The sequence below is a fragment of the Panulirus ornatus genome, chromosome 43, assembly GCF_036320965.1.
Source record: "Panulirus ornatus isolate Po-2019 chromosome 43, ASM3632096v1, whole genome shotgun sequence".
NCBI classification, from domain to species: Eukaryota; Metazoa; Arthropoda; class Malacostraca; order Decapoda; family Palinuridae; genus Panulirus; species Panulirus ornatus.
This window is the reverse complement of record NC_092266.1, coordinates 31,791,614-31,818,256: the sequence shown is the minus strand read 5'-3', so window position 1 is coordinate 31,818,256 and position 26,643 is coordinate 31,791,614. Positions and strand designations below refer to the sequence as shown.

Sequence of the window (26,643 nt, the reverse complement as noted above, 5' to 3'; positions counted from 1 at the left end):
GGGTCTCTAGAAGTGTAGCTTGGGTGGGTCTCTAGAAGTGTAGCTTGGGTGGGTCTCTAGAAGTGTAGCTTGGGTGGGTTTCTAGAAGTGTAGCTTGGGTGGGTTTCTAGAAGTGTAGCTTAGGTGGGTTTCTAGAAGTGTAGCTTGGGTGGGTTTCTCAGTGCCATGTTGTGAGTGCGTCTCGCTTCACCAGGTGAGCCTGAGCGAAAAGTTGAATGGGACGTCGAAGGAGGTCGCCTCCCTGGACTGCCACTCTAAAGAAGACGTTGAGTCTTTTACCAGCGGGGACATCGCCTTCATGTGAGTCATGTCGTAACCACAGCTCGTGGGGCGCGGCCTGCCTACCATCCTCCCATGTTTTCGTTCCATGAATTATATTGAATATACATTAGTTGAGAAGACTGAATGATCTTACATTTTGAGGTGGAAATTGCTATTCTCTGCCACTGCTAAGTTAATTTTATGACCGTATTTACATAGTCATGTAGTTATGACATTTCTTAATTGGGTCATCTGTTTTTATCATTATGTTTTTATCATTCTTATAATTTTCCTTGCTCTATTTCTATATGTCTTTCATCTGTTGGTAATTCATGGGTTAGATAAGTTGTAACTGCTTCACACATTGCCAGACAGCTTCCAAAATTCTCCATTACATGAGTACAGTTCTAGTGTTTGTTCATTGACTTACAAAATGTAGAATTGGCTATTGTAGAGGGTCTTGAGAGCGGACACGTGTGTGTTCTTGTTTGGTTACAGTTAAGGGCAAAATGGTAGAAAAAAAGAGAGTGGAAAATAAGGTTCTATTTTTATTTCTATATCCATGATTACCTGCCTTAATGACCGTTTCTGCCAGAGTTGTAGACTTGTGTGTGAGGCGGGAGGTGTAGTGGGACGCTGAGTTATGTGCAGCTTCATAACTTGGCTTTGTGATATCAAGACGTTTGTTATCGCTGGACAGAATTAATTTGTTAGGTCTGTGAGGATTCGAGAGGTTATTACATGGTGAAGTTAGGTGATACAGAACAGATTTTGGACTGTCTTTAAGCGGTGTGTTGACGACGAGGTGAAGTGATGGTATATGCATGAAGAGAAATTGGAAAATAGGTTGAGGAATAAAGAATACCATAAATAGGTAAAAGACGTATGACTTGTATTGGGAATATTTGAATGTAGAATGTATTTCTCATGGGACGCAGTCCTTGTAAAAAGTTGATGTGTTTTTCGAATCTGTTGAGACATAAATATGTATGGCGTTAAGCCTTGTTACTGACCTCTACCTGCTTATGGTTACGCCATGAGTGAAAAGGCACCTTCGGTAAGGTTGTATTATCGGAGTATAATCTCGTTGAAGGACTTTTTCCAAAGGAGTTCACCCTCCTTTCCCTGCTGCTGATTGTAGCACAGCCTTGAACCTGCGGGAACGCCCGAGAGAAGGGTTCCTGGGGTTATATGAGAACAGTGATGGTAAATGCTGTTTTTTGTGTCGTATTATATTAACCTCTGTTCATTTTCCCAGTGTTGTTGCTTCTGTTCTTTGGTTCCTGCTGCTGGCTGCCGCCATTGTGGACATCAGCATCAACTACTGGGACGTGCAGCATTACCGGAAAGGTCAGTAACATCTGTGATGGGTCTGGGTCAACAAAATGCTATCATTAGAGTACAGTCAGTCACATTACCAGGTAGATAATCACCCTAATCTGTATCTATTTTGTGATGACACGTTTTTTGAGAATTAATTTTGGGACAGAAAAAAAGGAAAACCCTAAGAATGAATTTAAATAAATAGATGAGAATTTGTTTAAGAAAACAATTAATACTGTTGTCTGATTTAATGGAATGGAAGCTGAGAACTGGAAGAGTCTTTTGAAAGACAGACATGTTACTGAAGTTTCAGGGAGAAAAAGTCTTTTGATGTGATTAAACACAGTATTGGAATTAGTCGTGGTATATGTCTGTAAAATGTGGACTTTATGAATAATTGGAAAAGAAAGATATATATCAGGAAAAAGTTTGATTCCAATTTTACAAAATTGAAAAGATTAGATGGGGAAAGAGTGCCAAAAGTTCTACAGGATTGAGGAGGGAGATAAGATATCAAGGTCATAGGACAGGATGAGACTGCATCTGTGTGGGTGTACAGGAAGGTGTGTTGATGCAAGTATTTGCAACTATATGTGGAGATGACGCTCAGGAGAAGCACACCCTATGGGCTATCCTTCCTGTGGCAGAGAACACGTAAAAGATACAGAAATATGTCAAGTGTTGTAGTATTCATGTTACTAATGAGTTGAGTTTATCATTTATCCTGAGCAACGAATGAAAGAATTTACATCTGACGTTACAGACGACTGTTGGTTTGTTATGTTTGTGGAATGAAGGTCAGTTACAGGTTAAATTTCCTCAACCTTTACCCCTACGATCAGGACTAATAGGTCGTTAGGGGTCAACTTGATGGCCCGTAGCATGTGATTGCAGGTGTTCCTCACCTCTTAATTGCTTGTTATTTCCCCAGGTGTTCTACGGTTCCTGCTACCCTTCTCTGCTTACACCAACATGAAAAAGATTTTCCACGTCACCAACGAGGAAAACCCAGGCGTCATTTCGTGCCTGCATGGCATGAGGTAGGAGGAGGAACAATGATATGAATGTCTTGAGTCAGTGAGAGAAGCGAGCGTCCGGGTGAGTGTCTAAGTGTCTACAACGGAGATGATTTTCTTATACAAGTCAAAGAGGTTTGTGACGTGTGTGTGTGTGTGTGTGTGTGTGTGTGTGTGTGTGTGTGTGTGTGTGGATATATTTGTATATGTATGTATGATATGTCTAGTGTCTTCACACTGACGAACCTAATCAGTTTTTCCTCCCTCCCTCAGGGTGCTCTCCATGACTTGGATTGTGTGGGGACACACACTTATTTACCTGGGAGTTATCTCCATCAATGTGTTTGCTGGTGATCTTGTAAGTATGAACTGCTATGATTCTTGACCAAATTCTTCATCTTAGGTTTTAAAATCCTACATCTGTAGTTGCTCTCCAGTTTCATCTTTCATTTCAGTATGTTATCAGTGAAGAGTAGTAGAGTGGACTCTTGCTCAGATGTCTCGTGTTGATGACAATGATAATACAGATGTCTCGTGCTGGATTAAAGCTTGGTAATGATAAGTATATCTTTAACCATCATCTTAAGCTTACAGGTCAAGCTAGATTGTGAGGTCATGCATACTGTCGTATCCTAAGCTGTCGTATGTGATTCTTAGTAGTTTCAGCAACTAACTCATGTCGTTCAGCTTCAGCTTACGATCGAGAAGCCATTTTGAGTCATGTATATATATGTATAAAACTGATCTTACTTTCCTGTCAGCAGCTTCAGTAAATCAAGCTGGGTTTTGAAGAACCAAATGTGAGTTACTTATTTCAGTAAAAGCTTCTCCGTGTCCGGAGTGAGGCCGCTGCACCATCTGTAAGTGCACCTGTTTTGTTTATACCAAGCTTGAGTCATCGATGACAAGCTTTACCTTAAGAAGTTTTAATTTTCACTTAACTATGTAATGTAATTCATTTCACTAACTCTCAGCTTAGGATCAAAGATGGATGTCAGTTGCTAACCCACCTACTTGACCAGTATTGCCCCCAAGCATCAACATCTCTTCCATTTTGATGATAAGTTTTGCTTCATCAGTGTTGAGTTTTGGTTAAGCTTGATGAAGCTTTATATTCATGGCGTCACTTTGGTGGCAAAGACGTTTATGCCAGTCGTACATACCAGTAGCCAGCTTCATATCAGGGCTTTCCAGACCTGATAAAACTTCACTTAAGGGGGTTAAGTATCCAGGAGTCATCCCTTGATCTCGACTTACTCACTCGGATGATGATTTCCTCATTGTTCTAATCCTTGATTCAATAGTCCGTGTTCGGACATAACTGGCATTGACTTCGTCTTCATGGTGAAGATATTCTTGGCAGATCTCGGGCAAGGTGATTGACCAGACGTTACTGAACGCCACATACAGCGTAGACACCTTCTTCTTCATCAGTGGCCTCCTGGTGGCCTACGGTGTCTTGAAGGAGCACACGAAAGTAGGCAGAGTCAACTGGATCATGTACTATGTTCACCGATTTATCAGGTGGGTACTGGTGTGTGGCTGGCGAGTGTGATGGAATGAAGGAAGCTTTGAGGTATCGGGTCCTGAACATATAGGAGGGATAGAACAAATTGAAGGTGTTGGTATAGGGGGAGGCGGGGCGATTTGCTGAACCTGTGTATGTGGTCAAGGTAAACCACAACCTATAGTCTATGGGGCTTCACTGTTGATAGTGGGCTCTGGTTTCAGTGCATTATTTATGACAGTTGGAGTATGAATTTGAGTCACTGGGTAAGTGATCCATGGATGGGAACCAGTACAGTCGTGTTGGGGATCTTCTCGCTACAGAGAAGTCCCTCACTTCTCTGCTCCTGTATGGAGTGCAGTCTCAGAGCTGCTGACCCCTACAGGGATGGTTGTATAGTTGAATGGTAACAATGATATCAGTCTCATAAAGAAAAGTTTGTAATAACTGTGGAATAACTTTTACGTACTTTTTTTCATGAAATGATAGTAAACTTGGTACTTGGAAAGAGTGGTATACATTTGAGGTCAAAGGTGCCATCATGTCGTCATAAGTGACCCGTCTGTATGTTGTCCCTGGTCAGGTTGGCTCCACCTATCGCCCTGACAGCCGCCTCCATGGCCACTGTGTTCAGGTTTACCATGGCTGGCCCATTGGCCATGGAGGTTGAGAGGAATTTTGTCCAGGTCTGCCGAGACTCGTGGTGGGCTGACGTCTTCTTCTTCACGAACTTCCGCGACAAAATGGTGAGTGTCGAGGTGCAGGAATAGCCTTGTTCATGCATGGTCTCAGTACTGCATTTTGTTGCCCTGTTACTCACACAGAGCTTGAGGAAGGTTCCCCTGAAATGTGCTCCTTCTTCCCCTCACTTGGATAGTTGTCTCCCCTGACATGTGGTCCTTCTTCCCCTCACTTGGATAGTTGTCTCCCCTGACATGTGCTCCTTCTTCCCCTCACTTGGATAGTTGTCTCCCCTGACATGTGCTCCTTCTTCCCCTCACTTGGATAGTTGTCTCCCCTGACATGTGCTCCTTCTTCCCCTCACTTGGATAGTTGTCTCCCCTGACATGTGCTCCTTCTTCCCCTCACTTGGATAGTTGTCTCCCCTGACATGTGCTCCTTCTTCCCCTCACTTGGATAGTTGTCTCCCCTGACATGTGCTCCTTCTTCCCCTCACTTGGATAGTTGTCTCCCCGCCTGATTAGCCTTCATGAGGGCCAAGCTTGGATGTTTACCTTCCTCATCATCTCATGTGAGGGAAAGTATGAAAAACCTTCTAGCAGTCCAGCGACATTCACACTTCCCATTCACTGCATTTGCCTAGCTGTGTTTGGTCTCGCGCCGAGAACCACATGATGCGTCACACATCATTGTTTTCCTTCTAGATTTATAATGTCTGCTAATTCAGGTTGCTTGTGCCGGCTAGTCATTCACCACTGCTTAGAATGCGGAGGTGTATCAGCTTGGAGAAGGAGCGTCACATCTCAAGATCAAACTTTCTTCTTTTCCAGCATCGTTAATCTTCACTGGTAACTGATTTTTTTCTTCATCGTGAGTTCCTATAACTTTCCAGTCAAGACTTGGTAAGTGTCTCGCAACACCAAATGTAAACAAAGGAAAGGCGTTTACTAGGGTAGGATTTTCGTTCACTGTTTGTTGTCTACTTGAGATGTACAGTTTTAGAAAACTCTATTTTCCTCAGGGATGACCAGAGTACAGTAGAAACCGTAAAGGATGTTTGGAAGAATACCATGTCATGTAGAACATTGGGGGTTGGGAATGGGGTTAGAAAACGCTCGAAGATGATTAATGAGGTTTAAGAAAGTAATGGAGTAAGACTACAGATGAATCGGATGGTTCCAGAAAGTGATGGGGGTATGGTTGTAGATGAATCACATGGTTGTAGGGTGCAGCTGACCACTTGATCACACGGTTGTAGGGTGCAGCTGACCACTTGATCACACGGTTGTAGGGTGTAGCTGACCACTTGATCACACGGTTGTAGGGTGCTGCTGACCACTTGATCACACGGTTGTAGGGTGCAGCTGACCACTTGATCACACGGTTGTAGGGTGCAGCTGACCACTTGATCTTCCACAGTGTTTGTCCCATTGCTGGTACACGGCCGTCGACTCCCAGATCTACCTGGTCCTGCCGCTGGTACTCGTCCCACTCCTCTACACACGCAGAATTGGTAAGTGTTGTGGTGACAGGAGATGTGGGGGGACGCCAAGATGGTGGGGAAATCTGCAAGGGATGGGTTGTGAATTGCAGTGTGATAATGTACTGCTTTCTATCACCATACCTTGCCTCGCTTTCCATAGTGTGGAAAGTCAAATTTACATAGTGTGGAACATCACCAACAGTATAACATACTACTTATTAAAGTCAGTAGATAGCATTCACATGGATGATAACTGAAGCACACATTGGTTATATAGTACTAGAACTAAGACCCTTTGGGTTATATAGTATTAGAACCAAAGGTCTCTAGAGATTCGTATAGATGGTTTGATATTTTTCAGTCATGGAGCTTGAAGTCCATCTAACCTACTTTTACCTGTCATTCTAAATATGCAATTACTGTGTAGTCTATCTTTATTTGAAGACGAAACTTTGAATTGATATTTCCAGGCCACAATTTCCAATGATAAGAAAACTGATATGGATGATACATCTGCTGGACTGAATCTATAGTTCTCATTAGTGAAACCTAATTTGTGTTAATTACCTCTTGAGGTGTTTAAAGACGACTTTTGACCTCAGAGTTTGCATATTTTATGGAGGCCATCAACCTACTGTACGTTACCTGTTTCATACGCTGAATGACTCCAAGTTCACATGTATCTTGTCCTCGTTAGGTCTTGCGTGGCTGGGGGTCGTGACACTAGTCTTCATCGCCGTCCCTGTCATCATCTTCGCTGTTTATCAACAATATCCAACATTGCCGTTTCAGTAAGTTGCTTCCTCCTGGCGGGGAAGTCTTGCTCATGTTGCCCTCAGACTCCGTGAGGTGTTGATGTGGAAAATGAATGGGGGATGAAATGGCTGAAGCAGGTAGAAAAGATTCATCAGAGTTGAGGATGAATTGGGTTGTTGAGCATAAAGAAAGACTGTGGCTTAGGGAAGAATGGAATAATGAAAAGTAATGTTATATTCAAGAAGGAAAAATCGAGAAGAAAATGTCAGGCAGGGAAGGACTGTTTCAATCAGGAATGAATACTTCAGTAGCAGCTGAAGTATTAGACGTGGGTAGGTAAACTTAGTAATGGATGGTAAAACGAGTCAGTATAACTTGAAACATTTCCCCCGAAAAGGAGATTTCGGTGTAGAAATGGAATCAGGAATGACGACGTGAAATTGTACGCAAGACGAGGACTGACTGAACCACCTGTGAGGTGGTGAGTACATAGAGAGGATAAAGCTGTGACGTTGAAGGTGGTGGACCAGCTTGTGCCCTCGGCCTGTTAATGGGTTCGTTGAAGCTGTTAGCGAGTCATGGGTCAGTTGAAGCCTTGAGCCCATTCATAGGTCACTTGGTGGTATTAACCATTCATGGACCACTTGATCATGTGACCAGGTCTGGGTCATTACATGTTGGCTAATTATGGGTTAGTTCATGGGTTAGATCATGGGTTAGATCATGGGTTAGTTCATGGGTTAGTTCATGGGTTAGATTATGGGTTATGTTTGTTTGTCAGACACGCTCGACTTTTCTCTCTTAAAAACATACGAAAGGTCAGACACTGATCTGTTTCTTTCTTTAATCATTACTTAATTTTAAGATATATTATTTTTGTTATTGTAAATCTTCCAAATATCATAACTTCCTTTCCCTAACGACTGAAACTTTGTCTTCATAAACATCCGTACTTTGTAGTATTTATTGATCCATCACGTGTTCGAGCGGAAGCAAAGTTTCATTATATGTTGTGCTCCAGTAGGTGTATGATGAAAAAGAAAATTTACATGAGAGTCCATTTATTTGAGAAAGAAAAGCTTTGTTTTGATTGTGTTAGATTTGATGATATTTCCTCTGATGATGTGTTTCCGGTGATCATGTGATAATGTTTGCAATAAATGATAATGTTATCTAATGTTCATTCCAGAGTTCCTGAGTTTGAGTTTGTACCTGGAATCGACACCTACATGACACCATGGTGCCGAGCAAATGTGTACCTGATTGGTGTGTGGGCTGGCTGGATCCTGTTTACTCTTCAGGGCAAAACCATCAAATTGCAGATGGTAAGAACCGGTAACTGAAAACAATTTTGGAAACTTTGACCATTGTTTTCAGAGGTTTCTTTTGTATAACCATCGATTAAATCCCTTTTCTTTTTACCTTCAAACCATTTTTGTGATGAATCTTTGAGAGATGCATAATGTGACTGATTAACCTCCTTGCTGTGAGCATGTTTGAAGGTCTAGAAGCAAGACGAGTCTATATATTAACCATTTCATATCCTCAATATCCACCAGAATTGATGAACTGTGTCTACAACATATGGATATATTGTTAGATGTATGACCATCATTTCCAGTTGAGATATTCCAGGTGTTCATTGTTTTAGCTGCGCCAGGTGTTTTCACAGGTTGAGTTCATGCAGACTTTATTCCAGGTTGAGCCAACTCATGTTTCATTCCATGTTTTATTACCCCACGTCTCGCTGGACCAGACGTCACCCCCACGCACATCTGTCCAAGGGTTTTACCCTCCTGCGTTTCCTCTACAGTGGCAGGTGCTGCTGGGGTGGGTGGTGGCAACTGCCATGGCTCTCCTGGTCATCTATGGTGTGGCCAACTACGATACTTTTGAGGACCCTGATCCCCTTCCGCTCTCCGTTAGTGTCATATACGGAGGGTTCAGTCGTGTGGCCTGGGCCCTGGCTCTCCTCTGGGTGGTGTTTGCCTGTCACACTGGATATGGAGGTAAGGAGGAAAAGTTGGGTGAAAAAGTTATTGAATAAATTTCAAATAAAAGATAACCAAGTTTATAGTAGGCGTTTGGCAGGACAAGTCAAAGCTTCCTACCTGTATGTTTAATGAATAGTTAGATGAACAAAGCAATAGAGTAAATTAGACGAATTCTGAATGACGTATGTGAGGATGTTTTGGCCATATTGTCCTGAGGTTTGTGACCAGGTTGTCTTTCTTGAGATCTGGGGCCAGGAGTTCTCATCTTCAAGACTGAATGAGATTGTAAACAGATTCGAGATTGAAATGGGCTACACATGCAGTTAGAACGTATGTGGTCATAGATGGAGAGTAAACACCTGAAGAAGGTGTTCACGCTTTTTCGATTGGCTAATTATAACTTGACGTTGAGGGTGTTAGTAAACCTGGCATATGATAATTCTAAAGTTCAGATAACCAGCATAAGGGACCAAGATGGTAATACCTTAGTATCATATGATCAGAGAGAGGAGGTACTGAGTGCTTCAGAGGCTAAACAATGTTGATGAGAGAGCAAATTGGTGATGGCGTTTGCTGCAAAAATCTTGAGAGCTGAGTTGAGGATGTGCGTCTTTTTAATTTATGGTTATGAATTGTGGATACAAACACTCGGTATTGGTTGTTGCTGTGTAAACATTAGATTTTATATTTTTCTGAGTAGAGTGATCACATGTGAACAGAGGAAGCAATGAATTAAAGTTGCATAACAGATTTATTAACAAAAAATGCATATATATATTTGATTAAATACAGAGATGATTAATTATTAGTGAAAAGACCAGGAGGAATTAGACAGGAGAAGTGAATATGAGGTGAAAGGACATTGTGAGGCAGTGAATGAGAAAGCAGTGAATGGTTCTAAGTAAATGCTAGTCTGTAGCAGGGAATGGGTGTGTCATGTCACTCGGGTTGTTCAGTGTGTGGCCACAACACATACCTGGCAGACACACTGCTGCCCCCAGGCTCGCCTAATGATGGTTAATATTTTGATTTCAGGTTTGGTCAACACGATCCTGTCTTATCCTTCGTGGCAACCCTTGAGCCGCTTAACCTTCAGCATGTACCTCGTGTGTCTACCCATCCAGGTCCTCTACCTGGGAGCCATGCATACACCGTTTTACACGAACCACCTCAACGTCGTTAGTGTTTTGATTGTTGTCTGATTTTGTATCTCAGGGGACAGATTACTGAACTGATGATATACTTTGGATGAACTGTTATATTCAAATGACATGTTCATGTCATTTGAATATAACAGTTGACTTGGTAAAGCTTCCGTGCACTGACGCCATCCACTTCCTCAGATCATTTCAACGTGTGGGTTCCTCTTCACCGGAGGCCTCCTGTCGGTGGTGTTGTCCCTCATGACGGAGGGGCCCATCCTTGGCCTCGAGAAGGTCTTCTACCAACGGCCAGGTGAGGTCACATTCCACCCGGGAGATAAAGACGTAACGACGAGTTAGGGACGAGTGGAAACGCAAGGAAACGAGTGCAACAAACTGGGACTTTACGAGAATCTTAGAATATGAACAAAGTCTGGTTGGTTATGGTTGTCCATAGAAGCATTATCATAGGTTACAAAATTACTTTCTCGTGGTTTTCCCCTTGGTACTGTATCTTCTTTCTCTAATCTTTTTATACTGCATTTGTTTTCTCATTCTTTTTTACTCTCTTTTTTCTCATATGTATAATTGATCGTGCAATGTTCTCTGTATCTTCATTATAGTGGAATGTTGACTGCTTCACTTATACTTGATGGCCAAACCAATCACCAGAATCTCTCTGATGATCCTCGTATTGTTGGTGTGTTTGAGGAAGATTTGCCATGTGCAACCCTTCCCTGAAATGTAGGATAAGACAGCAAAGGAGATAGATAGATAGATAGATAGATAGATAGATAGATAGATAGATAGATAGATAGATAGAGAGAGAGAGAGAGAGAGAGAGAGAGAGAGAGAGAGAGAGAGAGAGAGAGAGAGAGAGTTGTGTTTTAAACTTTCAAAGGATATTGGTTGACAAAATAGATGTTTCTTTGGATGATAATGAATGGAAATACACTGACATGCCATATAAAAACAAAAAAGGACTTATTTGAATGACTCTAGGGACAAATGGAAGTAAAACGGGGAGGCAAGAAGATGAATACTAACAAGAGATGTTTCAAGAAAACCTGGTGAGTTCATGAAAGGAATGGAATATCAGTTGATTTAGAAGGACGACAGACGAAGGGAATGTAGTTGGGCATTCTTAGGCAGAGGTTGTTGGCACACAAACATATATGATGCTCTCACAGACAAGAGGTGAAGGGACTTGTGAGACTTAGTTCTGTGAAGAAGCGTTGGTACATTTGGAAGCTTTTGTATTGAAAAATGCTCGGTTTGTCTCTAATAATCATGATTTATTGAAGATGTGATTCATTTCCTCCCTTTGCTAAAACAAGGAATGTTTTGGTAATCAAGAGGACATGATCGAAAGAGAAACAACACCCAGAAGCTTAAGGAATGAGATACGTAAGAGCGCTGTTCTTTGATTAAAAAAGAAAAAAAGAAATAATTTGCAGGTCATAACTGGATTTTGATCTTGTTCACATCAAACAATTTTCAGGTCGTGTTTTGAGTGATATGAAGGTATCCAGTACCACAGCTACAACCTGAGAACCATTCATCCCTCACTCACAACGAGGCACAGGACCAGGAGGGAGGGACCGCCCTCTGCCTCAGGTATCTAGGACTGACCATAAACCCGCTGCTTGCAGTTGTGAAGATGCAGGAGTTGTGTATGTTCATAAAAGTTCTCGGTGACATAAAGGAATATCAAGCATCAACAGTAATGTTTAGGGTATGAATGAACATGGAGAGGACTTGGTCCACTTCTTTTTATTTTTAGTGATTATCTTAAGGCAAAATAAACAATAGATACGACTGATTATTGATCTTTCTCTGACCCTGAACTTATCTTGCATGACGAAGGATAACTTGGTAGCGGCTGGAAGTACGAGGCTGTATAACAGCAGTTACTTAGTGCAATTCAAATCGTTATTGGTAGCTTGATATAAAAGAGAAGGACCTGATGATGTGACCTGAGATTGGGCGTCAAATTTGGTGTTTTTAGACGAAATTCCCCACAGTCGTTGATGATGAAAGAGAAATGACTGGCGGGAATGTTTAATATTCAAGACTGCAAGACAATAATTCCAGAAAAAAGCTAAGACAATTCAGAGTAGCAACATAAGAACATTTATAAGTAAGACAATATAACTGTTAAGTAGATGATAGCAGATGAGAGGCTGGGAAAAGCTGTGACAGTGAAGGGATGAGACTTGATGCTCATGTGTTCGTCCGGGACACCTTGCATCATCAAACGGTAATTCTGTAAGCAGAAGCAAGACGACCAGTGGAGGGGTCAGACATCCTGCCTACCGTGTGAGTATGTTGGCTATATTTGAGTCCTGTTAGTCTGAGATTAAATGTGAGGTTGATAGTGAAGGACATGAGACTGCACACCTTATTAAGGAGACGACTGTGTTTGTTTACAGGCCAGAGTGAGGACAGTGGAGGAGGAGAAGGAGGAATCGCCGAGTCCTATTATGGTATAAGGTAAATACGATACTAAGTGACGTTGTATATAAATAGAACATTACCTCGTATATGTAGGAAATAAGAGATATGAAGGTAGAGTCATGCAAATGAGACCATCGAAGATTAGACAAGTCAGTGTTTGAGATGTTTTTCTATGAGGCCCCATCCAATGTGGCTGAGGCATGGGGGTATGTATAATTCAGGCCAGGTAGAGTGGTTTTGCAACGCTGAATCATAGAAATCGTATCACTGTGTCTGTGGTGATGTAAACAAGACAGAATTAACTTCGGTGTTGGACTACTTAAGGATATATTTACCATCTAGATGGGAGACAAGTATTATTTCATACATAGGATGTTTATAAAACAAAATACAAGATTCCATCAATTGGTTGTAGATTTATTTGACTCGTACATGATAAACACCGACATTATGATTACTGCTAAGGTTATATCATCACATGACCGTAATCTTAATTATATGGTAATGAAGTGATTATGGCACTTGAGTTTCAGTACAAGGTTCAGCTTGCCTGACCCTCAACCACTAAACGTTTCATCGGTATGGTTAACACTAAGGCAGACGTTGGCATGCAGCCTTCCTGATTCCCACACCTCCCGGATGTTGTTGTCAATGGCTTCGCAAAGTAAGGAACATTTAGAGGAGAAAGAGACTAGGCAAGAGAACAGAACCCTGAGGAACACCAGTGCAGAGAAGAGGAGGGAAGAAGTACCTCAGTCATTGGCTACTGATCTCTCCCACAGTAAGGCAAGGGAAGGCTTTCTAATTTGTCTTGCAGAACATACACACATTGTTATAGCTATACAGACTGAGGAATGGGCGAATATAGGTGGATCAAATGTAGGTACCCAAAAAGAACCACCTTTTTTGAATGGAGAAATATGATAGATCGTACTATACTTGTGTTGATATATTCAATAAGTACAAATCACCAGTGCTTAAAAGCGTTTGGCCTGCTCAAGTGTGTGTTGTAAGTACCTCCTTCTTCATTTCGTTCTCAGGTCTGGGTTCATGTTGTTGTTGGATGGGTTGTAGAGGTGTGGGTCCATCCGATTTGGCTTCTGCTGTATCCTGAATGCCACGACCTTACAGGAGGAAATACAGAAAGTAGAATCAGATGAAGTATGTTTCATTGCCTTCATCCACATCTCTTGCAGAATGAATTTTCTGATATGGTAGTCAATGTTTCGTATATTGTTCACAGTCTTCATGTGGTCATGTAGAAAGGTCATTATCACAGTGGGCATGATGGTGGAAGGTTAGTAACGCAGGGAAAGTTTTATAGAGACTTCATTGTGTGAATAATAAAGGGAATGAAAATGATTGAATAATTGTAGAAGTGTCTTAATTATAGTCTAAATGGGGAGACAAATTACCAGCAAGATGGTAATGGAAGTGGAGGATGATATTCTCGTGTATGTAAAGGATTTTGTAAGGAGACAAATCTTTCTCTTAACAGCCTTACAGTTTCCCCAAACTAGAAATTACCCACTTGCCCACCATGGAGAGCGAGTCCTGTATACGTGGGGCACCATCTCTTCATCCTGGGGTATCAATATCTCAAAAGGTTTATATGTAGCAATTGATAAAGAGATGAAATCATTATTTATGTGTTCGTGGGACCCACTGGTATGCAGTCATATTTCTAATGTGGTGTGGCTGCTAATGTGTCCGTGAAGTTCTTGTCTGCTTGGTGTAATGAGACCTTTACTTTGAGGTCCCCGGTTCGAACCTCAGAGACAGAGAGAGACTTGAGAGGACTGTGATACAGTAATACTTGCCTGGTCTTTGGAACATCAGCTTCTCGAGGCCAAGGATTGGGCCCTCCGTCATCAGTGATACCACTACCGCCAGCAGACCCCCGATAAACAGATAGCCAAACGTCTCGGTTATCTGGGGAACACAAGGACAGTCGTCAGTACCACACACACACACACACACACACACACACACACACACACACACACACACACACACACACACACACACACACATAGGTTCTACGCTTTTCAACAGACACTTAGATCAGTACAATTGTTGATACCGGTGTAAAGTGATGCTTTCACTAAATAGTAATTCCGTTCAAAACGGCACAGAGTTTACGCTGCAGTTCATTGCAGCATAGGTTATATATAGGAATAATATAAATGTCACTGTATAGATGGTGGAGTGTTGTGTGTGGTGGTGGTGGTGGTGTTAGAGATGTAGATGGTAGAGTGTTGGCGGTAGATATAAAAGTAGATGTCAACTTCATCTGTAAAGATAAGACATGATTTAAGAACGCTGAGGTTTGTGTGGAGTGCTTTAGTCAGTCAGCTGAACCTGAGATGAGTAGCTGTGTACACCAGATCCATCCAGCTGTTGATCGCAACGAAACTGTAGATAGATAGATGGAAGTTGGTGGGATGGAGGGACGTCAAGCAGGCTAGAGGGATTGTGTGTAGCTTCGCCCGTGTTGGGTGAGCGATGGAGGGACGTGGAAGGGTCGAGTAGATTATGATGCGAGAGGAAGCGAAAGTGAGGTGGGTTAGTGTAGAGAGTGAGGTAGGATGCAACAGATCAGGTGAACGTGTCCTCAGTGTGTCCCCTCATATCTCCCTGTGTCGTGTGAGTCCACAGCTGGACGGAGGGAGGGACATGGCTACTACAGGTGTGGAGGGGCGGCCACCGACCTTGTTGAGATGGTTGAGGTAGAGGGGCATGTACGTCATGCCTCGGTAGATGAGCTGTGTGGGTATCGTCGTCAGGTACATGCTGTAGGTCAGGCGACTCAGCGGCTGCCACGAAGGGTGGCCCATGAAGCTGTTGATGGGGCCTGAAGGTACACCAATCATATCATTACCACCACACTCTACTTGTGGACCACCACACTCTACTTGTGGACCACCACACTCTACTTGTGGACCACCACACTCTACTTGTGGACCACCACACTCTACTTGTGGACCACCACACTCTACTTGTGGACCACCACACTCTGCTTGTGGACCACCACACTCTACTTGTGGACCACCACACTCTACTTGTGGACCACCACACTCTACTTGTGGACCACCACACTCTACTTGTGGACCACCACACTCTACTTGTGGACCACCACACTCTATTTATGGACCACCACACTCTACTTTGAAGAGTTTGGCTGCGTGATGACCTGATGCTTAACGACAGGTCAGTATGTTGAAGGTCATGGTGACCTGATGAGTCAGAGTAGGTCAGTGTGTTGAAGATGTGATAACCTGATGGAATGGTCTCAAGGAGCAGTTGTAGAGTGGGCCATGATATCTGTATCATGGATGATATCATACGTGTGAAGAAAATAGGTTGATAGAATCTTTGACCGAAAGAAAAAAAATGAATTAGTTTTATCCTTTCCATCATGTATAAATGTGTCTCTCTATCTCGATCATGCAGCTTTATATAAAGATTCATTTTTTTTTTTTTTTGGGTGGCTACTGTCTACTATACTACTACTATACTACTTCTACTACTAGTATTACTACTACTAATACTATTACTACTACTACTTCGTCGCTCATGCTGCTATATACTTGTCTTTCATTTCAGAAACTCCTCCCTGCTCACCTCCATAGCCAGTGTGGCAGGCGAACACCACCCAGAGGAGCGCCAGACACCAGGCACCCCTGCTGAAGCCGGCGTACACGGTGCTGATGCCGAGGGGCAGCTTCTTCGGGTTGTCCAAGGTGTTGTAGTCAGTCATGCCGTAGATGACGAGGAGGCCAATGACAGCTGCCACTAACCACCCGAGTAACGCTGCCCACTGTAGACAAACCACTGAGTTCAGTTCTGATGTTCTCCAGTGTGTGTGTGTGTGTGTGTGTGTGTGTGTGGAGAACGAGTTTGGGCTTCGTGAGGCGAGAAAGGTCCGGTCATCTAGATACTTATTTGTTCTACTTGTGTTCTATCTGAGTACCTGTTCTACCTTGTTCTGCCTTAGTACCTGTCCTGCTTGCGTTCTTACCTAAGTGTCTGTTCTGCTTGTGTTCTTCTTGTTTTGCTTGTTCTACCAGTGTTCTTCCTCAGTGTGTATTTTTCGACCAGTCAACCATAAGCTCGACCAGTCAACCATGAGGAAATAGAAGTGATTTTTTTCTAACTTCATCATCAGAAATGTGATATTCTTTCCTGTTACGTTGGAGGCTTCAGGTAGGTGATTTGGGCTCTACGTTTACCGAGTACCAGCGCTTGATGATGATTAATAAGGTCGATCATCGTATAAACTTATGATCATTAGCCGAAAAAGAAGAAAAAAAAAAACCCTCAAACCTTCAGGTGTTGAAGATGATACCATTCAAATGCTCTCTCTCACTACCGTATGTCAATTTAACCCTTGAGAAAGAGAGGAAGAGAAAAGGGGAGCGGGGTGTTCCCAAACCTTGAGAGAGAGAGAGAGAGAGAGAGAGAGAGAGAGAGAGAGAGAGAGAGAGAGAGAGAGATGACCCTTGGAAGTCATGGAGGCTTGCTCCTCCTCTACTTACCACAGGAATCTTCAGCTTTTTCTTCCGGACGCTGTAAAGCAGCCAGCCAGCCCACACCCCGATCAAGTAGGAGTTGGCCCGACACCAAGGCGTCATGTAGGTGTCGATGCTGTTGTCGGGTTTGAACCCTGGTTTTCTGGAAGTAGAATGTGGTTCTGGAGGCTCATGGGTCGTCACAGAATATCTACTCGTCTTAAAACTCACGTTTTGGTGATCTGTCTGTCTATTGAGATGGTGGTGATCTGTCTATTGAGATGGTGGTGATCTGTCTGTCTATTGAGATGGTGGTGATCTGTCTATTGAGATGGTGGTGATCTGTCTGTCTATTGAGATGGTGGTGATCTGTCTATTGAGATGGTGGTGATCTGTCTATTGAGATGGTGGTGATCTGTCTATTGAGATGGTGGTGATCTGTCTATTGAGATGGTGGTGATCTGTCTATGACAGACATGGCAGGAGAAGAGGGGCCAAGTTAGCTCTAAGGATCATGACCGAACGGATCTGGTGACATCGTAAATAAGAGATCAATGTGTGGTGAATGTGCTCATATTTGTACATATGATGATGAGGCTGGAGCCGCTCGTCTTCTGTCTGAAAGCACGACGACACGACACTTGAGCACGACGACACGACACTTGAGCACGGCGGTACGACCCTTGAGCACGACGGTACGACCCTTGAGCACGACGGTACGACCCTTGAGCACGACGAGACGACCCATAGGTATGATGGTCTCGCTATTTCACCTTAATCTTTAACGACCAAGTCATATAGCTAGACCATTCTACCCAAGGGTCGTTGTGTCGTGCTCAAGGGTTGTCGTGTCGTGCTCAAGGGTCGTCGTGTCGTGCTCAAGGGTCATGTCGTCGTGCTCAAGGGTCGTCGTGTCGTGCTCAAGGGTCATGTCGTCGTGCTCAAGGGTCGTTCGCCGTGTTCAAGGGTCATGTCGTGTTCAAGGGTCATGTCGTCGTGTTCAAGGGTGGTCGTGTCGTCGTGTTCAAGCGCTCAACACAATATAGTGACTTACATGAAGAACAGCGCAGGTGGGACGCGGTAGACGCCAGAGATGGCCGTAGGAATGGCGAAGGACCCGGCTGTTAACACCGCCAACCACGGCAGACCTGCAGGATCGTAAAGTAATCCTGAGTTACTACAGAGAGTGATCCTGGGTTACTACAGAAAGTATTGCTGGGTTACTTACTACAGAAAGTAATCCTTGGTTACTACAGAAAAGAACCAATGTAGTTGGTTCACTAGAAGAGGAATCTGTATTTTTTAGGGCAAAATACATCTTGTTTTAAAGTTAGAATCATAACAAAATGGACGGATTATGTACTAGAAAAGATCCCTCCACCAGACAATATATCACGGCTGTAGGGCGTGGTGAGTAAGGTATGAGGAGGACACTGAGGAACCTCACAAGTGAGTAGGTAGTAGTTGATAATGGTAATATGACGACATAGACTTGACGATGAGTAAGAATCACTCGGGTTGTAGAGACGACGAAAACAAAGCGTGATCCACTGATACATTCCTTTAGGATTTGAGTGAGTGATTTTGAATGTAGCGCCATCCTCGCACGCCCTCAGCCAGCCAGCAAACCAACCAACCATCCAGCCAGCCAACGAGCAAGCTATCCATTCATCCAGCCAACCAACCAGCCGGCTCCTCTGCGTCGCCCCTTTCCCTCCATGTGACCCACACCAGACGGACCCCCTCCCCTGCAGCACTCACCGATCTTCGGCTTGTAGACGAGGGGGATGAGAACGAGCGGGAGGACGATGTAGAGCTGGGTGTCAACTGCCGTGTACCAGCACTGTGGTAGACACTGTGGTAGAGAGAGGTGGAAACACATACACGTCAGAAGGCTCGCTGGTAATGGAAGGCATCAGAACACATGATACGAAACTGTCAACATTCGTTATTTGTGATTAGCATGAGACTATTATCGTCAGGTCAAGTAAGATAACAAATCAGGTAAATGTAGTTTTCATCGCTGATTCATTCTCCTGTCCCAGAGAAAGGTCCTGATCTCGTCCCCACATATCATGTGTTCATCTAGAACCTGTGTTGTTCATTTGGCTGTGTTCTGCCGCCACTCCTACTGGAGGCATCAGTGTACTTCCAGCTCATCTACTTCCATTAGCATATGTCTGTGTCTATGTCTGTGTCTGTATGACCAACAGACTCCCACGTCGCAGCCATGGTCTACGGTAAGATCTCCAGGAACCACAACTTACATTTGGATGGACGAAGTTACTGGCGTAGAAGACATCGGTGTACCAGTAGTCGCGACAATTCTGTATGTTCGTCCTCTCGATGCTCGGTGCCTTGGGTCCGTAGAGGGCAAACCTGCTGACCGTGGCCATGGCAGCGGCAGTGAAGGCTATGGGAGGGGTCAGCCTTGTGGGAAAGAGGGAGGGGAAAAGAGAGAAAGAGGGGCAGTGAGTGAACCAGTGAGAGGCAAGATTACAAAAGAAATATCTAATAATTAGTTACAGGCACTCGTCGAGGGCGGGGTTGGGGTTTCTGAACTGGATATGTCGCCTATTTCACCAACACATAACGTGAGAAATATTGCTAAGATTCGTGTCATTATCTTGTATTACTCCTTAAGAATCTTTCCCTATCACCTACTTCCTCGCAATCGCCTTTCCCGTTTCTCCCGTTCATATCATCTCATTTCTTTGTCTTGCCTTCCCCGTCTCCTCCTCTTTCTCTTTGACCTTCCTAACCGCACCTTGCTTGGAGGAACAACCATTACTTCTCTCTAAAATTGACGTCAACTACGCTTCACTGGTTACTGAGGAAGGTGGGGAGAGTCAACACCTGAGCAAGACAGAGCGATTTCCTGAAGGAGGACTTGTGTAGGTCGGGTCTTTGATTCCTCTCACAGTGCCCGGGGAACTTACCTGAGGAAGCGATGGACGTAGTACATGATCCAGTTGACTTTCTTGACTCTCTTGTACTCCTTGTGGATCCCGTAGGCCACCAGGAGGCCGCTCATGAAGAAGAAGGAGTCCACGCTGTAGGTGGCGTTCGTGACCGTCTGGTCGATGACGTCGTCTGTCAGCTGCCGACGGAGGAGGAGGAGGAGGAGTAAGAGGTGTCGTAGTAACAAGGGAAAGAAAGAAGCTGGCAGAGGTTCCTCGGTAAACGAGGGAGTTAGATACACATAAGGTGTGAGTTCTGCAATGTTGATCTGATTGTCCTCTATCGACACGATGTTGGAGGCGAAAAGTAATTAATGATATGGCATCTCTTCTCATCCTCATCCCCCCCACCTCACTTTCTTTTTAGCACTTTCTGCACAGAAAGGTCATTTCACTCTGGTCCTTTAGACGTATCCTTAACTTTACCAAGAGCCTTATGTATCATTTGATAAAATTCCCGTTCATTCTTTGCCTTCATTCATAGAACTTCATAGTTTCCATATATCATTACCTCAGCTCCTGTCTTCCGGTCCTCATATCTCTCAACCATTCTGTATTTCTTACACACACACACACACACACACACACACACACACTCGCCGTCTATACGAGCTGAAGTCTTCGCACAGGCCGACTCATTAGGTACAAAACGTTGTGTGAAAAGAAAAAAAAAGTCTGTGCTCGAGTTTTAAGGTTAGGGACTGAGGAAGATTTGAGGACATGTAAACATGCGACAGTCACTGGAGGCCTGAGGAAGGTGTTGGAAGCAGGACATTCGTGTTTGGTCCATGAAAATGTTTCTTTAGAGACACTTGTGTCTATTGATATTGGGATGGTGTGAGGGAAGGGTAAGTGGGAGGTTATGTCTGGGATATACATGGTCTTAGCACATACAGGTAGAGGTCTGTTGTAGGAGAGGTCTGCAATGTGGGAAGGGGAGGGTTACTGACGGACCATATGGTCTAACACAGACTGTTGGTGTCTGTGTTGTTGCTGTTATGACTCACCGGCACAGTTCCCAAGATGTTGTTGGTGACGTCTATGAGGAACATGTAGCCATGACCCCACACCACCCACGCCATGGACAGCACCCTGGTGGGAACAGGAGGAACTCAAAGTACGAGTAAGGCAACCACATTTCATAAACTCTCTCTCTCTCTCTCTCTCTCTCTCTCTCTCTCTCTCTCTCTCTCTCTCTCTCTCTCTCTCTCTCTCTCTCTCTCTCTCTCTCTCTCTCTCTCTCTCTCTCTCAATATCTATCTATCTGCAAGTCTATTCATATATCTATATATCAGATAATCTACCAATGCATCTTCGCCCCTCTCAACTTACCTCAATGAGTGGAGGCAGGAAATGACTTCAGGACTTTCATTATTATTAATGTTGAATATTTTCTTCAGGTTCGTGTAGGCAGAGAAGACAAGCAGGTACTTCAGCGAACCTGCCAAGTGGTGGAGAAGGTGTCAGACCAACCTATGTGAATGCCCGGGACCTCGGTTCGAAGTGAGGGAACCGAAAGGATCATAAGTGTAAGTGTGTGGACTCAGGGCGCAGATTTCTGACTTGCAGCTCCACAGGGGGTTCGAAAGGGGGACGCCTAAGGGTTCACAATTAATGGGATGAGGACGTGAAGGATCGGAGCAGGACCTAGTGGTTGAGGCAGGGTTCGAAGTGGTATCCTAGAGTTCTCCACGTGAAGGTGCAAAGGTCTTTTAAAGTACCATAATAAAGGAAAATGGGAAGCCGGTCAGAATTCCCCACGATTTCTTAGGTAATTGGTTTTATATTGATGTACACTGTAGTGTCTTGCGTCTGTGTTGTGTAACGACAAGTGAACTGAATTGTATCCTTACCATTGTTATAACGACAACAGTGTTTGTCTTTTGGCTCAAATGGTCTATGGCTCAGACGGTCTGTGGTCAACAATGCTATGGAGAAGACAAGGTCAGGGCACAGACGAGAGAAACGACTAAGACATAATTCCATTATTAATGTTTTGAGTAGAATTATCTACGATGAAATAACTTGAGGACTGAATATTCTTGGAATTACTCAGGATAGACTTTGTGGAAGGAGGTTTGTTTTTTGTATGAAAATAGGTTTTGATAAGATGCATTTAATGCTTTTTTTTATATTTCTGGTCTTATAAAAATATTCCAAGATATAACATTTGTAATTTATACTGAAGAAAAAAAAAGTGGTATGTCCTTAAAAAAAAAATAAGTGGACGCCAAATTCATAGTGAGAAGATCAATGCCATCTAGTGAGAGGATCCTACAGCAACAGAGGAAACATCACAGACGTTACTGACCTTTCCGGTAATGTTGCACGTCCCAGTAGTTGATGCTGATGTCCACAATGGCGCCAGCCAGCAGCAGGAAGCCAAGTATCGCCAGGATGATTCTGTGGGAGAACAACTGTGCTGACGACGCCACGAACACGAGAACTGACTTCAAAATAATGTCTTAGTTTCTTTTAATCTACACGAAGGGAACATAATTAAGGTATGTTTCAGATCTCTCTTGGTCATTAACAGTCTTCTGAAAGAGCATTCTTCTAACGTGTCCCTACCTGTGTGTGTGTGTGTGTGTGTGTGTGTGCGTATTTGCCGTCATGTATCTATCCTAGATATTCCATTTTATATTACGTGAAGTAGAGAGAGAGAGAGAGAGAGAGAGAGAGAGAGAGAGAGAGAGAGAGAGAGAGAGAGAGAGAGAGAGAGAGAGAATGTGGCCACATACATCTTCCAACATCCTTTAACATAAGAAATTATTTATATCTTTTTTCCTTTCGCGATAGTAACTTGTACCGCTAACAGGATTCGAACCCATGACAACTGTTTCAAATATTTACAACACCTTCCCTCTCGTTTTCTCTCGTAGGATTGTGTAAGTATTGAAGCTGTGTCTTACAGCATCTAGAGCAATGGTGCATAGCAACACAAGAGTCTAAGACTGTTCTTAAGCCATACTGCTGTACCCTGGAAATAACTGTAACCAGTGTGTCGATATAGACAGAAAACGGGAGTGTGGTGTTGACAGTTTAGATCAAATGTTAAGTGGAGAGAAAAATCACAGAAGACGGTCCTACATACATATGATTGCGTTCATCGATCGTCAGGAAAAGCCACTTCTTCAATCATCTTTCCTTCCATGAAACTATAAGACGCCCAACACAACACAACAGTTTGTAGGAACTAGTGTAACAATATTGTCACAATCATCTTTCTACTCGTATCGATCAATGACATGGATGGATTAACCCCTGGACACTTGAAGGACATCGCCATACCCTAGTGTGGAGGAGTGGTTAACAGTAGCGTCCTCGTCCCAACAGTTTATCTTAAATCATAGACACTCACATGAAGACGATGTCCCCGGCGGTCAGCGTCTTCACCTGGTCCTTCGTTTGGCAGTCGACGTTGTTCACTGACTTCTCCACACCCTCCAGCATCTTGTCCAGGGAAACCTGGTAAGCAAGAATAGTAAGACAGCTGCTGCTGGTGGTGAGTGAGTCAATCACCAAACCTGGGAGTGTGTCTGGTGGCCAGTGATCTTAGAGTACTCGTCCAGTAGCGGGATGAAGGTGTGTGTGTGTGTGTGTGTGTGTGTGTGTGTGTGTGTGTGTGTGTGTGTGTGTGTGTGGAGAGCAACCCTGCCCTTAGGATCTTCAGGACGTGAAAGAAATGAATGTGTTGGAGAGACAATCATGCAGTTGTAGTTTAATGACAATGACACCAAAATGAATGTAACAGTGGAGTGATATCGAAGGAATGGAGAGAGAGAGAGAGAGAGAGAGAGAGAGAGAGAGAGAGAGAGAGAGAGAGAGAGAGAGAGAGAGAGAGAGCATCTTAACCCTCTTGCCCAAGGACCAATAAGTACAATAATAGTTGTATCTCTGAAAAAGTATAGAGTGAAGTATTAACCTGGCAGGTTTCATGTACACGTGACTCCAGCATTCACATAGCAAATGTTGTGTCTGTTCCTCCTCACACTCATTTACCATCATGTTCACATCAGAGGGAGGAAACACCATCGTGCTCACCTACACCTCACCCTCAGTAAGCTCATCTTCGCCTCACTTTCAACGATCGTATCTTCACTACACCTTGGACACCAATGGCCTTGACCCTCACCCGAACATCTTCACTATACCCTCATCTTCACTACATCCCAACTTTCATTATACTCTCCACACCATGAGCTTCCGACCTGACCCTTATAGGTCAGGTCAGAGGTCATCTTTCTTACATCCTCGGGAACACTAGATTATGACACGAACCTTGTAGGACAAGTCTTGACAAAACCCGGGTTAGGATACGGAATGCTGGAGAGAAAAAGAAAAAAAAAAAAGGAAGAAAGGAGGAAAGAAATGAAGAAAGAAGAAAAGAAAAAAAGAAAGAAGCAAAATTGGTATATTCCTCTCCCATGAAGGGATACGTAATGAATGACTTTTCATAAAGAAAACGAGAAGAAACACGAAAGTGTTTGATGACGCCAACCCTCAGGTCATCCTCTGTGCAGCTGGACGGCATGCAGGTCCCGTAGGAGAAGATGGGAGGCATTGCAGGGATGGTCATGAACGCCCCGACTCTGGCTGAGGGCCAGGCTGCGTCCTCCTCGTCCTCCCTGAAGGGCCAGGCTGCGTCCTCCTCGTCCTCTCTGAAGGACCAGGCTGCGTCCTCCGTGTCGACTGGACGATTCCTGGGGATTCGAGAGAAATGACAGTTCGCTGATTGGCGACGTGGGAGACGGTGTCTTTGCATTAGAACATGAGGCACCGACCACAACACGTTCTCAGGGTCTCTCCTTGGACATAGAGAGAAAACGTGAGGAGGGAGAGACCTTACATATCCAATCTGTCAACAGGTCTTGAACACATTTTGTCTTGCGTGGTCGCAAAACATGAATAGAAATCCATCATCTAGATATTCTTAACGAACCATCTTTACGACAAGCTCAACCCCCCCCCCCCTCCACCTCCCACCAACACTCCCACACCCTTTGGCACTGAAGCTAAACTTCCCAGACGCCCCCCCCTCCTTCCCCCCCTCTCCCCGGGAGGGAGGTAGGGGGTCGTGAGAGCCGATGGGGTGGGGTGAGGGGGCGGGGAGGGGGGGATTGTGCGTCGTCCAAGGTGCTTACATGTAGGAGACGAGGCAGTACTTCCCCCGGAAGGTGGTGTTCAGCTTCACGGGCCAATTGATGACCTCCTTCACGTCTAGGGAGGTACACTCCTCCATCATTCCCCAGGGCATGATGTTACCGAGCATGATACCGTCCGGCATCTTGCCCCACGAGTCAGGCACTGGTGAAGAAGGAGGGGAAGAAGGCACCGGTGTAGGTAGGTATGTAGGTGGTAGTTACCCTTCAGGCTAGCTGATGAGGGGTGCAGTTACCTCGTGATGTTACGGGAGGGAAGGAGGCAAATCTGTCCCATCAACTCAGGGAAGGACAGAGTTTACCCCGTCAACGTACGGGAACAGGACGAATTTACCCCATCAACGTACGGAAACAGGACGAATTTACCCCATCAACGTACGGAAACAGGACGAATTTACCCCATCAACGTACGGGAACAGGACGAATTTACCCCATCAACGTACGGAAACAGGACGAATTTACCCCATCAACGTACGGAAACAGGACGAATTTACCCCATCAACGTACAGAAACAGGACAAATTTACCCCATCAACGTACGGGAACAGGACGAATTTACCCCATCAACGTACGGGAACAGGACAAATTTACCCCATCAACGTACGGGAACAGGACAAATTTACCCCATCAACGTACGGGAACAGGACAAATTTACCCCATCAACGTACGGGAACAGGACAAATTTACCCCATCAACGTACGGGAACAGGACAAGTTTACCCTATCAAATGCACAGAAACACATCAAAAAAATGATAATAAAGTCTCTATCAGCAGAAAACATCAATGTATATGATAAGCTCAGCCATGATATCTGGGGTAAAGATTCCTCCTTCAGCTCAATAGTCCATGACAAGTGTCACTGAACCAGACTGTATCATACTTGCTCCACACTAACGTCAACTCACGCTGCAGGGGCCAGAGGTGTCCTTTGGAGATGATCAAAGTCATCAGTTTTGGGTTGCCTAGAACCTTGAGGATAGAGGCCACGTCCTGGCGACACGTCTCACTCGTATCGTTGTCGGTAGATGGGAGGTACACCCCTTCCAGCAGGTCCAGAGGGCTCAGGTTGGAGAGAGAGAGAGAGAGAGAGAGAGAGAGAGAGAGAGAGAGGAATAAACCATTAATATATCAGAAGCGATCTATTGTTTCTCTCTGAAATGTATTTGTTATTTGGAGCACAACTTGATGTGAGGTAATTCAAGGTGTTAACGACTCGGCCACAGTTCACCGTTCTGAACCTTGGCTCCCTTAACTACCCTCCCCTGACCCTTGATCAGGGCCGCCCTCCCTCACATCCTCACAACGGCCTCTCGATCATAACCAGGAGGAACGCCATGCGTTGACGTGCACCTTAATCACCGTGACTCTCCCGTCTGTCTTATCTCAACCC

General features: G+C 44.2%; 2 protein-coding genes across 3 annotated transcripts in view; one reads left to right on the top strand and one right to left on the bottom strand.

The window, feature by feature from the left end:
- The window catches only part of LOC139762509 (nose resistant to fluoxetine protein 6-like), a 16,703-nt gene extending 4,717 nt beyond the window's left edge, over nucleotides 1-11,986 (top strand). For both annotated transcript variants that reach the window (XM_071687490.1, XM_071687489.1), the window contains exons 5-17: nucleotides 194-300; nucleotides 1,520-1,611; nucleotides 2,516-2,624; nucleotides 2,874-2,958; nucleotides 3,964-4,124; nucleotides 4,691-4,853; nucleotides 6,208-6,301; nucleotides 6,969-7,062; nucleotides 8,217-8,352; nucleotides 8,841-9,036; nucleotides 10,057-10,199; nucleotides 10,365-10,476; nucleotides 11,665-11,986. In XM_071687490.1, the coding sequence (XP_071543591.1) occupies nucleotides 194-300; nucleotides 1,520-1,611; nucleotides 2,516-2,624; nucleotides 2,874-2,958; nucleotides 3,964-4,124; nucleotides 4,691-4,853; nucleotides 6,208-6,301; nucleotides 6,969-7,062; nucleotides 8,217-8,352; nucleotides 8,841-9,036; nucleotides 10,057-10,199; nucleotides 10,365-10,476; nucleotides 11,665-11,714 (1,542 nt within the window). In that variant the 3' untranslated portion in view covers nucleotides 11,715-11,986. The remainder of the gene's footprint in view (nucleotides 1-193; nucleotides 301-1,519; nucleotides 1,612-2,515; nucleotides 2,625-2,873; nucleotides 2,959-3,963; nucleotides 4,125-4,690; nucleotides 4,854-6,207; nucleotides 6,302-6,968; nucleotides 7,063-8,216; nucleotides 8,353-8,840; nucleotides 9,037-10,056; nucleotides 10,200-10,364; nucleotides 10,477-11,664) is intronic.
- A 1,025-nt stretch (nucleotides 11,987-13,011) lies between these two features.
- On the bottom strand, nucleotides 13,012-26,344 carry LOC139762510 (nose resistant to fluoxetine protein 6-like). The gene is made up of 16 exons (XM_071687491.1): nucleotides 26,159-26,344; nucleotides 25,236-25,398; nucleotides 24,593-24,794; nucleotides 23,453-23,559; nucleotides 22,403-22,494; nucleotides 21,424-21,532; nucleotides 21,099-21,183; nucleotides 20,071-20,231; nucleotides 19,399-19,561; nucleotides 18,893-18,986; nucleotides 18,186-18,279; nucleotides 17,159-17,294; nucleotides 16,245-16,440; nucleotides 15,332-15,474; nucleotides 14,441-14,552; nucleotides 13,012-13,744 (listed from the first exon to the last, which is right to left on the bottom strand). Exons 1-16 carry the CDS (start codon nucleotides 26,199-26,201, stop codon nucleotides 13,617-13,619), a joined length of 2,028 nt encoding a protein of 675 aa, XP_071543592.1. The 5' UTR covers nucleotides 26,202-26,344; the 3' UTR covers nucleotides 13,012-13,616.
- Between the last annotated feature and the right edge of the window lie 299 nt (nucleotides 26,345-26,643).